The 13,979-nt window shown below is 42.1% G+C and overlaps 1 protein-coding gene across 9 annotated transcripts in view; it reads left to right on the top strand.

Moving 5' to 3' along the window:
• The window catches only part of TENM2 (teneurin transmembrane protein 2), a 1,508,878-nt gene that overhangs the window by 1,440,149 nt on the left and 54,750 nt on the right, over nucleotides 1-13,979 (top strand). For all 9 annotated transcript variants that reach the window (XM_077895600.1, XM_077895599.1, XM_077895598.1 and 6 more), the window contains 4 exons: nucleotides 3,538-3,558; nucleotides 6,472-6,704; nucleotides 7,939-8,093; nucleotides 9,275-10,149. In XM_077895600.1, coding sequence (XP_077751726.1) covers nucleotides 3,538-3,558; nucleotides 6,472-6,704; nucleotides 7,939-8,093; nucleotides 9,275-10,149 — 1,284 coding nt within the window. The remainder of the gene's footprint in view (nucleotides 1-3,537; nucleotides 3,559-6,471; nucleotides 6,705-7,938; nucleotides 8,094-9,274; nucleotides 10,150-13,979) is intronic.

The raw sequence follows: 13,979 nt of genomic DNA, 5'->3' as shown, positions 1-13,979 counted from the left end.
CATTGCTTCAGGGAAGATCTTCAGGGAAGAGAATTGTCCAGTCTAGACGTGTTAGTGCTGGAGAGGAAAGAGCCACAGGAGAGTGGGAGATTAGGAAGGAGGGCAAGGGGAGCAGAAGTTGGAAGAAAGCTTCACCAAAGCTTTGCCTGAGAATGTCCATGAGAACAGATCCTGCTTGATACCAGTAGAGAAGGTGAGGGAGGACTATATGGCTCTAGTTACAGAGAAAATGCTTTCCCTGTGTGGTCAGGGTATAAACACCAAGGTCAAGAGACAAAATGTAACACAGCAATCCTTCCTAGAATAACAATAGCAACAAGATCCCCATAAAATTTGGGCACTTCTTGGTACTGTTTTCAGAACTATCTTTTTAAGGTCCAAGTTGGGCCTGAATCTTAAATAATTTCAGAATGAAACTGAATATTATTCAGGATGAGAAAGAAACCAAAACAAATTACACATTTTGAAAAGCTGACAGCTAGTACAAACATCACAAAATCCAGATAAATTACCTAAATTTTTTTATTCATTAACTACTATTATTACACTTCCATGATACTTGTTTTCCTACACTTTTTGGCTGCATACTCTTCGATCATCTTTTAATATGACAGTGATTTTGTAATGTCATCTATAGAAAGAATAGAGCAATATTTTCTTCCCTCTAGGACAAATATAGTCAAAATCTGTTTCAGATTATTGATAAATTAGTAAATGTTGTTTCATGTTCACAACTGGATTACTGGTGATGTCATAAAAATTGTTAGAGTCCTAAAATTTAAGAAAACCTTATCAAGCTTCTTTCACAGTATTTCTGGGTATTTCAGGTTTCCTCGCACAGTGAATAAATAGTCTTTGAATTGATACTCATTAACCAGCTTGTCATTGATGTCCTGGTAATAGTAAAATATTCTGTGTAAGTCTTTTAGGGCACTAGTGTGTGAGCTTCTGTAGAGCAGGTACCTTTGGCATCTTTTGCCCCTTGATGCCTAGGGCAGTGCCTGGTGCACACTGGGGGCTCAAGATACATTGCTCCAGTTAAAGGAGACACAGACCGGTATCCTGCCTTTTGTTGGAATTTGTCCTTGGTTCCATGTCTCTCAAGTTGTGGAGGCCATAACAGCAACAGAATGAGCTAGAGGCCCACTCAGAGCAAGCCACACCACATCCATTTGGTGACATTGGGCATTACACTTCCAGTAATAATGCTCGATAAATCTGCACGATGAAGTGGGAGTATACCTAAAAGCCCCTCCTATGCCAGAAGCACTAGCAATACTCTAACTAGACAGTGAAAGGACTCCTGAGCCATATAAGCATGTCCCCCTATGACTAAACTAAATTTATCCCAAGTAACTTCCCTTTTATTAGAACTCAAACGGAAAACCATGACCACTCCAATTCCACCCTACTCTGCGGCACGGAGAGAGTTGGAAAGGAAAGAGGCAGTAGTCTCAACTGATTGCAGCTTTGTGATTCTGAGCAGAACATGAGGGATTGGAACAAGTCCAAGCCATGATCTGCCCAGCACTAAGAGAAGCAGCCTCATTCTTTCCTTTTGTCACTCAAGAACCGATTTTCCCAGTCCTTACTCTCTCCGGGGCTGCCTACTAAGAATCAGCACTATGGAGAGGAGTATGTCATGTCTATATTTACTTGCTCCATTCACAACAAAGTGAGGAAGACAAATACACGTGCATAAATCACAAGACAGCCTGATGAGGGTTCTGCATGATAAACCGAGCATGCTTAGAGAGGCCCTGAAGGCCCCACAGAGGAATCATTGAACCTTCACAGTGTACAAAGCTGAGCCATCTCGATTCTTGAATCCAAAACATTACTTTGCCTTCAAAGGCTGCGCCTAAAGGATTTGCATTATTGAGCCATAGACAAAACCTAGCCCTGTCCTTTGTAAGTAACACACCAGTGCTAATCTACATAGACTGACTCAATGCCGTTGTTTTGGGTTGTTGGCTGCTAAGCACCCACCCTGCCAATGGTCCTGGACTGGAGTAGCAGTGACCTCAGCCTTTCTCCACAGCTCATATCCATATGATCATTTGGACTGTACCCTCTGTGACTTGGTCCCCTACTCCTGCCCTTCTTCTTTCCCCAGCATAGATATTATATTAATCAACTTAAAGCAGATGTTCTTAGGAAAGAAGTAGGTCAGGTCTGCAGACCCAAATCCCATCCAGTCTTTTCACAAAATCTTGACTAAAAAACTGGAATTGATATTGCAATAATTAAGAGCCAAATATGACTACCACTGGTGGCAGATAACATTTCACTTTCATTAAGCAATATAAAATAGACGCGAGAATTCCCGGCTGCCACCCTGACACACCAGGCTTTGCAGAATGAATCTTAAATTGCACCATGTCAGTCAGAGCTCAGGAGTTATCAGCATCATTTAATTAACTTTTTTTTTTTTAACGAAAACTAACACGTTGGAATAAAATATAAAAATGTAATCCCTGTGCAAACCCACTACTAATCATGGCCCCTGGCAGAGGCCTGGGCTGCACCTAAGCGGGAATCGTGGCATTGAACCCTCTATGTCCCTTCCCTGAAGCTTCCTCCCTCAGCCAAAAGGGAAAAAGGGGTTAGGAATTCCTTCCACTGTGGCCTAGAAGCCTCAGGAATGAGAAGCAGTCCTCTTTATTGAGGCCTTAGACTTTGTTCTCTTTGCCCTGATGTTATTAACTTCTTAGCCACTTTCCTGTTGAAATTGACATGATGTATTTTTGTTCCAAAAAAAAAAAAAAAATCCAGCAAAACTTTTACCACTTTTCAAAAAAATGAATGGTAACTGAAATCTTTGGCTCCAATTATGAGAGAATATTAATACCCATGAATTTCATGTATGGGTGTTATCTGTAAGAAAGAATGCATACTTGGGGTCCCACATATGCAAAATGAGATAGGGAGAGGGAAGGTGTCATAGGGCAGGGATAGGAAATGGTTGAGACTCTCAGGGTTCAACAGAATGTTTGCCAGACTGCAGATGGATTTGGGAAAAGGCTTTCTCGGGTGGTATTGACTCTACCCTGTAATGCACCAAAGGCAAATAGATGGCACAGGTGGCACCAGGTTCCCTCCCACACCCAAGACAGACATTACAAATGAGTCACAGCACTCTTTACTGCTGATCTTATATTGGGCTTCAGAATCCTTCTCCCGCCCTCCTAGCAGCCATTACTAGTCAATAGGTATTGGTACTCAGGAGATAACCTCTTTGCCATCCTTTCATTAGCCAGAAGACCTGTTTCACCTGTTGCCACCTGTGTGATGTGACAGTCACAAAGCTGGTCAGAGAATTCAAGCATTCTTGTCTAGATTTTTCAATGGCCTGGAGGAGTCCAAAATCAGAGGTACTTCCCAAGTAGTTGAGCCAGGAGCTGTCAGCTAGAAGGGGAAAAAAAAGACTGCCTTTTTGGGCCCTTTTATACAAGAAATGAAAATGTTGTGTTTGCTTTATCATCAATTCTTCAGCTAACTGTTTGTTCTTTTTCCTTCTGTTTTCTTTCTATAAAGAAATAAAGAGTTTAAACATAGGTAAGACAAAAAACTCTTTCCCGTATAATTTGATATGGTTCGTTTGCTTCCTTGTGTTTGCTTTTTGTTTTGTGCTCCTTGTGTAATGTTGTGTATTTTTATGTACCAAATATAGTAACTTTTTTATGTGCTAATTGTGTGTTGTGGATATGATAAGCTTTAGCAATTATGAAATGCAGTCAAAAAGCAACCAAATAAGCTGACAGTAATTAGAATTTCCGGGAGATGCAAGTGCAAGATAATGAACCCTCAGCGAACTTTTATCCCGACTGCTCAGTGCGGTCCATAATTGGGCTAAACAGTTGAGGCAAACTTCTGGCTTTTGTAAATGCTGGACTGGGTTCACAAAAGCTTTAATGAACTGGAAACGGGTCAAAAACTCATTTTCAACTCATTAATATTTTTTCCCCTGGATATATGGTCATTTAAGAAAAAAAACAGTTAATTGCCAATCTGCTGGTCAGAACAAATCCAACAGTCAGATGCATTGGGAATTTTCATGGAGTTAAATCACTTTTAAGTAGTATGAAGGGTATAAACCAAGTACTTTTTGTCTAAATAACCTTTGTCATTCAACTGCTCCAGGTTATCATTTAAAACCATATTGGTATAATTCACATATATAGTGTACAACAGGCATGCATAGTTACGCATAGGGCTCTGGGGAGCTTCCCATTACAAAGTTAGGAAAAACTCCAGGTTGCCCTAAAATGGAAGAAAAGTGACCCTTTTCTTTGGAAGAAGAGAGAAAAAGAAAGCATATTTTAATATTCCAGGGAATGCTTCTTCTTACTTCTTGAAATGAAACATGAAAGGGGCTTCTTCCTGATGTTATGTGAGAATTAGACATAGAGTAGAGACAAGTTGTACAAGATCATCAAAGTCAGTAGAAAAGCTATGCATATGAGCTCTTGGCCTCTTCCACCAGTACTCCCAAACTAGCTGCTTATAGACTGAGTCAAATAAAAAAGGTAACAATGCCCTGGAAGGACACCCCCCATTCAAACTCACATACCCCATTTGACCTTCACCAGAGCCACAGATGTGGAAGCATGGCTGTCCATCTACCTGAGAGTCTTCAAGAATCTTGGTGGGAATGAATATGACACCATGGGGGAAGAATAAGACCCCAGCAAGAACTGACCCCACATACCCTCAAAAGTCTGCTCTTCTACCAGAATTTTTGAAAAGCCTCTTTGAATTGGGTTCCCTAGAAAGTCCAGAATTAATTATCTTGCTCATAGATAGGCACAGATGTGCAGTGCCCTGATCCTTCTGTTGATCACGCCAGCTACTATTCATTCAGTAACAAAGTACAGCATCTAATTAAAAAATGGCATGAAGTTTTCCCTTTCTGCCCTAATTTGTTTTGCATATGTGGATATTCTCTAAAGACTTAATAGCCAAAAAAAAAAAAAAAAAAGAAAGGAAGAAGAAGGAAGGAAAGAAAAAGAACCTTGGTAGCCTACTCTTTTAAACTAGTTATCTAGGCTGGAATTTTAGAAAGACCTTGACTTCTAGTTCAATTATGTGTCTTAATAGCAACCTGAGGAGAAAGTGGAATTAAAGATGGTCTCGATTCACAAACTGTTCCTAAAATAGCTTCCTAGTTCTTTTCTTCCTTAAATCAGGGAAGAACCCAAATGGGGGTGTTTTAATTAGTAATTTAGCAGTTAATGTCTACAGGACAAATGCATCCAACACTATTGTCACCCTCACTTTTCCTTCACCTCTCCCATCCCTTTTCCTCCCGTAATTCCAAACTACAATGGAAAAATAACTGAAAAACAAGAGGCCTGTGCTCATTTTTGGCATGTGGCATCAAAACCTTATCTACCACACTAGGGCAGAGAGGCATTCAGTAGAGGTATCCTAGAGGCCGTGATTGTAACAACCAGTATAGGAATAGCATAAGCACCTATTCTGGTCTCAACCTCCAACAAGTAACAGACACTGCAAAGGGAAGAAACCGTAGGCTTTGAGCCAAAAGGGCATGAGCAATTATCTGATTTCTTCATTATCCAAATAAGCAATCTATGACCCAGAATGGCCAAAAGACTTAGCTCAGGTCACCAGCTGGGTCAGCCAGTGTTAAGTTTAGAGTTTCCCATGTCTTAGTCCTGTCCTAATCAGCAACACAGAGGGCAGCTAGATGCACGGCAGAGAAAGAGGTCCAGGTCTCTGAGGCTTAGTGCCTTTCAGTTACATTTCTCTCATACTAGGGTATTTCTCTCCTAGTGTGGCTTAGGGCCCTGGCAAATCTTGGTCTACATCTGTGACCTCACTATTACTCAAAATATAAAAACTGTATCTCCTCCCTCAGTAATCCAGATTCTGGGTGTGATACCAGCTAGACATCAAATTTACCCTCCCCCCTCCTCCAAAAGCCAACTTTATTCATATCCACACTGAGAAATAGTGGAAAAGATGTGAGGCTGAGGATTGGGGGTCTCTCAGGGAGCCCCCCAGTCTTAATGATCTAGTGGTACCCTGGAGGCATTGAGGAAGCATGAACTAAAAAGAAAACCTTGTCTCATGGAAGTGTTCCTCAATCCCACTTGAGAAACATATCAAACCCCTAGGGGGAAATAAAGACTGATACACACAAACACAAACACCAAAGCAGGACCAGAGTGGGACCTTTTGTACCAGCTAAATGAAGCAGTGGTGTTTTAGTACGATTGAAATGATAAACTCTCTGCATAGCTTGAGAAGCTTAGGTCCAATTAGAAGTCACTAGCTAAGAGCCATGATATGTTGGAACACTCAGCTGTTATGTTAGATTCTTTCCAGTTCAATAAAGTGGAAAGACACTAGAAATGGTTAGAGTCTTGCAGGATTTTTGTCACCTCTTTGATCAAGTAGACCAGCTGCATAGCCCCCTTCTCATTTCTCTTTGTGCTTCTTCTAAAGCAACAATCCAGCACACAAGTACTATTTGGCAGTAGACCCCGTGTCCGGCTCTCTCTATGTGTCTGACACCAACAGTCGGCGAATCTACCGAGTCAAGTCTTTGAGCGGTGCTAAGGACCTGGCTGGGAATTCAGAAGTGGTGGCAGGGACTGGAGAGCAATGTTTGCCCTTTGATGAAGCCCGCTGTGGAGATGGAGGGAAGGCTGTGGATGCCACCCTGATGAGCCCTCGAGGTAAAGGCTACAAAGGAAGAAAGCCCCCTCCCCCAGAAGAAGCTTGCCACAAGCTTGGCTTTCTTCTTAACTGGAAGTGAACTAAGCCCAGGCAGTCCCAAATACAGCTTTCTCTACAATGGTTTAACTCTGATATGTTTCTTTGGTGTGTGGGTGTTTAAAAAAAAAAAAAAATGTGTTTATCCAAGGTAAACTTCATCACCCACATAGACAACAAATGGAAAATGGGGTGGGTTGCTCCTGGAGATTTCTGACTGTTGCCAGTCATAGTCAGAGGGAAACATTAGCTCCATGAGCCAGAGTGCCAACTGTGTGGGCTGGAGACAGAACAGAGCCCAGTGGGAGCCTCCAACCACTCTCAGATGTTCATGTTAGACAATAGTATGTATAGTCTTAAGCACAATCCCTGACATTTTCTGAGTGCCCAATAAATTATAACAGTTAAGAATGGGTATAATCTCCAAGGACCTGGGATTGGGGGGAGGAGAAGTGTTCTCAGAACCTATGGATCTCTGTTTGAAAAGGACCAAGGATACGTAGGGTTAAAGACCGATTGGTCCTTTGATGGCCCAATTCTTATTAGTATTTTTAGCTACCACTGAAGGATCTGACAGTATGAATTAAGGATGAGGAGCCTTGGGCTTGGGCACGAGGGTGAACGGGCCAACAAAATAGAAGCCACTGCATACATCTTACCAAGAGAGTGCTAGCACAGGTGTTCCCCCAGGGCATACCGAGTGGAGTCAAGGCTTAATTGGGAATGTTTCCTGGAGGATATATTTTGAATTGGGAGTCTATGACTACAAGAATCACTGTTTCTCAACCTCATTGTTGTAATTAGTTGTGAAGGGTATTCAAGTAATTTACTACCAATAATTTTTCAAGCAATGAACTTGGGAAATAACTTCTTTTCTGAAGAGAGCAGATGCCAAGTTATTTCCCCAGTCATTCATTTGCAGCCTTGGTTCATTTGCAGCCCAAAGTTCATTCTTCAATTGGGTGGTAATACAGCCAGCACCCCAGGAATTATGCAGGTCTCAGCACAGTACTCATGAGAAAGGGTGTTACCTTTAAAGGTTAAGAGCCACTGCTCTAAGACTACTAATCCATCCAGTGAGGTCCCTGGTCCAAGAAGATCAAGAAAGATAACGTCCAATAGGGCATCCCCACCTACACCATCCTACAAGCCCTACTCCTTGCCAAGAGACATATTGCCACTCTTTATCTTAATCAGGTATTGCAGTAGACAAGAATGGGCTCATGTACTTTGTCGATGCCACCATGATCCGGAAGGTCGACCAGAATGGAATCATCTCTACCTTGCTGGGCTCCAATGACCTCACTGCTGTCCGGCCACTGAGCTGTGACTCCAGCATGGATGTAGCCCAGGTGGGACTTCCTTATTTCTCATCACTATGCCACCTCTGGTTCTTGGCCTGAAGTCTCACCTGCAGCCTGTTTGGGTTGAAAGTGAAGTGGGAGGAAGAGATATAGATATGGATTACAGGTTTGTTTGAAGAAGGCTTGAGATGAAGTAGACAGCAAGATGGAATGAGAAATGTCAGATAGGAATGAGAGAGAGTGCAAGAGAAAAAGGAGAGCTGTGGAGGGGGAAGGAGGGAGTTCTGCTCAGAAAGTGGAGCTGGTGACACACTCCAGCCGTGGCAGATTACAGGGTAGGAGTTACTGTGTAATTACCTCTCTTACCCATCATTATTGCAGGTTTGAGAATGTACTATACTGTGTTATATGTCAATCAGAGCTTCCCTGTTAATCTGAAATGATTGCATCCTCACTATATAAACCTTTACTTTGTGCAGTAGTAAACTAAAGCAGAGCCATCTACAATATTCCTTCAAGTGATATTCCTTTAGTATGGGCTCTTTAGGGGGCAGAAAATAGAGGCTCACTCAAATGTATAGCAGGAGAAACTGGATGTTATATGTTTGCCCTTCCTACAAGGGCCTGTTCCACCTTCAGTCTACCTCATTAATTTCATCTCAGATTCCACAGCAAACTGACAACTTGCCACTGAGATTGTTGCTTCAGTTTTGCAGAGAAGGTCCAGTTCATCAAGCAAATGCTCAACTTGTAGTTCAGTAGCCGACCTGTGCATTGGTGGCCCTTGGGTCAGGGCCACCTTCCAAACAGCATGGCTCCTTCTGTGCATTAGATAAAAAGTGCTGCCTCTAAATGAACATAGCCTCTTTAGTGAGCAGAGGATGGGATGGATTACATTAGCCCCTTGTGCAGTGAATTACCTATACAACTGTACATGATGACTCTGACCTTGTTCCAATCATCTGGGGCTGAGAAAAGCATCATGGGTAGAGCTGGTGACCTACTGTAGCCACAGCAAGTGATATAACGGATGCTTGCTACATGGCCTCTTCTTCATTGTGTACACTCGACATGGGCAGTAGGCAAGTGGTTTGATAATGGGCACTTCTCATACAGTGTGGGTAAAAAGTCTTTTTTCCCCAGCTGCATAAAACCAATATACGTGCCCTCCGGTTAAATGTTGGGCATATTAGAGGCTGCTCTTTAATTTGATGCCATGTCACCCACAGGTTCGCCTGGAGTGGCCAACAGACCTTGCCGTCAACCCCATGGACAACTCCCTGTATGTTCTTGAGAACAACGTCATCCTTCGAATCACTGAGAATCACCAAGTCAGCATCATCGCGGGACGCCCCATGCACTGCCAGGTTCCTGGAATTGACTACTCACTCAGCAAACTAGCCATTCACTCTGCTCTGGAGTCAGCCAGTGCCATTGCCATTTCTCACACTGGAGTCCTCTATATCACCGAGACGGATGAGAAGAAGATTAACCGTCTACGCCAGGTAACAACCAATGGGGAGATCTGCCTTTTAGCTGGGGCTGCCTCAGACTGTGACTGCAAAAACGATGTCAACTGCAACTGCTACTCAGGAGATGACGCCTATGCAACTGATGCCATCTTGAATTCCCCATCATCCTTAGCTGTAGCTCCAGATGGAACCATCTACATCGCAGACCTTGGAAATATTCGGATCAGGGCGGTCAGCAAAAACAAGCCTGTTCTTAATGCTTTCAACCAGTATGAGGCTGCATCCCCTGGAGAACAGGAGTTGTATGTTTTCAATGCCGATGGCATCCACCAGTACACTGTGAGCCTGGTGACGGGGGAGTACTTGTACAATTTCACTTATAGTGCCGACAATGATGTCACTGAATTGATTGACAATAATGGGAATTCCCTGAAGATCCGTCGGGACAGTAGTGGCATGCCCCGCCACCTGCTCATGCCTGACAACCAGATCATCACCCTCACAGTGGGCACCAACGGAGGTCTCAAAGTCGTATCCACACAGAACCTGGAGCTTGGTCTCATGACCTATGATGGGAACACTGGCCTTCTAGCTACCAAGAGTGATGAAACAGGATGGACAACCTTCTATGAGTAAGTACATTTGTAAAGTATTTCTCAACATCACCCTACCCTAGCTGGCAGCAGGATTGGCTGTCCACGTAGCTTTTAGAATTATTTAGTCACATTGTCTTCCTGACTTAAAAGTCAACTTGTAGCCTCAAGATATTCATGTCCCCTCTCTCCCTGACTCCTGAGTGACTTGCACTATTGGATCTCTGATACTGAACATCCTCCTTACAGGGGCTGGTGATTCCTTTTGCCTGCTTGCCCTTCCAATTTCAGGATATTGGACATGCACGGCACCTGGGAGAGCAAGTGCTCATTAACTTTGCTGATTATTCATGTTTGCCATGGGTGCGGAAATTAGAATCTAAAAGGCAAGATCCTGGTGGGACTCCTGTAATTTGCCAGTAGGTCCAGCAACACACTTGATTGCACAGACAGGTAGATAAACTCTGAATTTCCTCCTTAGCAGAAGCAGATCAATAGAGATAAAGTGCTAGGTATATTAAAAGATGTGAGAGCTGGCCATGTTTCCCCTAACAATTATCTCATACTTAATAGTCCTGCTGTTTGTTTTGCCAAAAAGCTGTTTTCTACCATTCCTGCAGGCAGCACTTGGTCACACTGCCTGTCACTGCTGCCAGTATTAACCAGTGGGATGCTGGTTGGGGAAAATTGCTAAGGGTGATTCCCCCAGTCACTGCTGAGACTGTGATGGAATTTGCAAGTATCTGACCCTCCTTGATGGTGAAGGATCCGATTAAGCTTGCGTTTGGAGTCCTTGCTTGCTTTCTGTCTAGGTGTTGCTGCTGGCTGAGAACTTAGTAAGGTGGGGAGGCGTTGTTGCAGAGGGAAATGGGGGATGAGAGAGAGAACAGAAGACCCATTGTGGATAACTCCTAAGTCCAGGAATGTTCACTTCCAGTTGGTAGGCAAAAGGGTTTGGGAGAATGAAAAGGAAGCTGTTGCCACCTGCTGGAAATTTCCTGTATTGCAGAATTGCTTTCCCTTGCTCTCTTTTTTCTTTGGGCAAAGCTGTCTTTCTCAGATTTCTGAAGCATCCTAGCATCCTTCAGGGCACTGGGACTTGATCACACTTTACCAGTCAGTGACTCTGTCCCTGAAGGCACCGTCTGAGTGCCATCTTTAGCTCTCACACCAACTTAGGTTAAAACTATACTATAACCCAAATACCTCGTAGATTATCACATTTCCCGCTAGCAGTTCCACCTAAAGATCCAAGTGTATTTCAGGGATAATTTGTTGGCTGACATGATTGAGGACAAAACAGTGTCACTCTCAGGAGGCCAGTCTGAATTAGGCCTGACTTCTTAGAGACCATAATAAAGAAGCTCGGGCTTAGGTGCATCTTGACAGGCTAGCTCTAACTGGGGGAGTATTTTCCAGGAGTTCCTAGTTTAATAAAAAAAAAAAAAAAAAATACACACACACACACACACACACACACACACACACATATATGCAGAATGCTTTTTTAAAAAAAGTTCATGAGTTACATGTAAACTGCTTGATTTTTTTTCTGTCTTGTAGAGCTGCTTTTTTGATAATGTAGATAAATCCAATTATCACAAATTCTCAATTATACAAGTTCAAATGCATTAGGTTTTCTTGTTCCTCCTAAAAAGAGGGCTGATTCCTTTTGTTTTGTAGTAGTTTTACACATGGTCAGCTGGGAAAGAGCAGCCTGTCTCCATCCCTGAAAGGCACAGGACTGTACTTAAAATTACAACCACTCCTACATACACACACACACACTCTCTCTCTCTCCCTCCTTTATTTTAATCCTTACCACTTGTTACCATCTGACATACTCTGTATTTTAAATCATGGTTTATTTTTGCCCTGTCCATCATGTACACATCATAGAGGCAGGGATTTTCATCCATAGTCATGTCCCCAGTGCCTTGAACAATGCCTGGCTTATAGTAGGCACTCAGTAAATACTTGCTGAATAAAATGAATCAAAAGCACCCTTTAGCCCCACATGGGCCAAGGCTATAGTGGTTCTATTGAGTGGCCTTGAGATCCCATTATTGGAACTCAGAGCTCCTTCCAACTACGTGTAGACTTACTTGCAAAGAGATCTGATTCTGAAGATACTCCACAGGCAAATAAGCACAGCTGCAGAAAACTTACTATTCTTTGAAAGTTAAAGAGAAAGTTTTTCTTCCTGTAGATCCTGAGATCCTGGCCTCAACCCCAATCCTCTGTTCCCCAAAAAGTAGACTCTCCAGTTTCTATTACTGTTCTCATAAAGAAGCACAGCAACCTACACCATCATACATGTCCAGGTGCACTGGAATTAAAGCTTTGCCTGGATCCCAGATCATGGAACTCCTCATATAGTCTCTGCTTGGCTGCATGAGTTGAGGATATAGTCTGGTACCTAGTACTCCATTAGGCACCCCATACGCAAACACTTAGAAGTGTTTTATTTTCTAACTTGTTTTTATTGAGGTAAAACTGACATACTCAAGCATATAATGTAATGATTTTATATTTGTATATATTGTGAAATGATCATCACTATAAGTCTAGTCTACATCCATCATATACAGTTACCAAAAATGTTCTCCTTGTGATGAGAACTTTTAGGATGTATTCTCTTAAAAACTTTCAAATATGCAACACAGTATTATTACCTATCACCATACTGTACATTTATCCCCACAATTTATTTATACATGGAAATTTGTGCCTTTTGACCCCCTTCACCCATTTTACTTATCTCCCATTTCAGGTAACCACCAAGATGTTCTCTGTGTCTATGAACTCAGGGTTTTGTTTGCTTTAAAGATTCCACATATAGGGACTCCTGGGTGGCTCAGCGGTTGAGCGTCTGCCTTTGGCTCAGGGCATGATCCCGATCTGGGGATCGAGTCCACATGGGGCTCCCTCTGAGGAGCCTGCTTCTCCTTCTGTCTATGTCTCTGCTTCTCTCTCTGTCTCTCAGGAGTAAATAAATAAAAATCTTAAAAAAAAAAAAAAAGAAAAGAAAAGACTCCACATATAAGATCATATTTGGTATTTGTTTCTAACTTATCTCACTTAACATAATGCCCTCGAGTTCCATCCATGTTGTCACAAATTGCAAGATTTCATTTTATGGCCGAGTGGAATTGCTAAGTCATATGATAGTTTTATTTTCAATTTTTTGAGGAACCTCCTACTGTGTCCCATAATGGCTGCTCTAATTTACATTCTTACCAACAGTGCACAAAGGTTTCCTTTTCTCTACATCTTTGCCAACACTTATTTCTTATCTTGATAACAGACATTCTGATAAGTGTGAGGTAATGCCTCATTATGGTTTTGATTTGCATTTCCCAGGATTGGTGGTGTTGAGCACCTTTTTATATATATGTTGGCCCTTTGTGTGTCTTCTTTATTCAGACTCTGTATATTCTTTAATCCAGTTGTTCACTTTTTTTGCTATTGAATTGTATGAGTTCTTTTTATTTTTTGATATTAACCCTTTATCAGATATATGATTTGCACAAATTTTCTCCCATTCAGTAGGCTGCCTTTGCATTTTGTTGATGGTTTCCTTTACTGTGCAGAAGCTTTTTAGTTTGATGCAGTCCCACTTGTTTATTTTTGCCTTTATTGCCAAATAAATCAAAAATTGCCAAGACTGTCAAGAAGATTACCACCTAGGTTTTCTTCTAGTTTTATAGTTTCAGGTCAAGTTAATTTTTGTGTATTGTGTAAATAATGGTCTAGTTTCATGATTCCGCACATGGCTGTCCAGTTTTCCCAACACCATTTATTGAAGAGACTGTTCTTTCTCTGTTGTATATTCTTGCCTCTGTGGTAAATTAAGTGATCATATACAT

Source organism: Canis aureus, chromosome 4 (genome assembly GCF_053574225.1).
Source record: "Canis aureus isolate CA01 chromosome 4, VMU_Caureus_v.1.0, whole genome shotgun sequence".
NCBI classification, from domain to species: Eukaryota; Metazoa; Chordata; class Mammalia; order Carnivora; family Canidae; genus Canis; species Canis aureus.
Note: the sequence above shows the minus strand (reverse complement) of the source record. Positions and strands in the feature narration are given on the sequence as shown.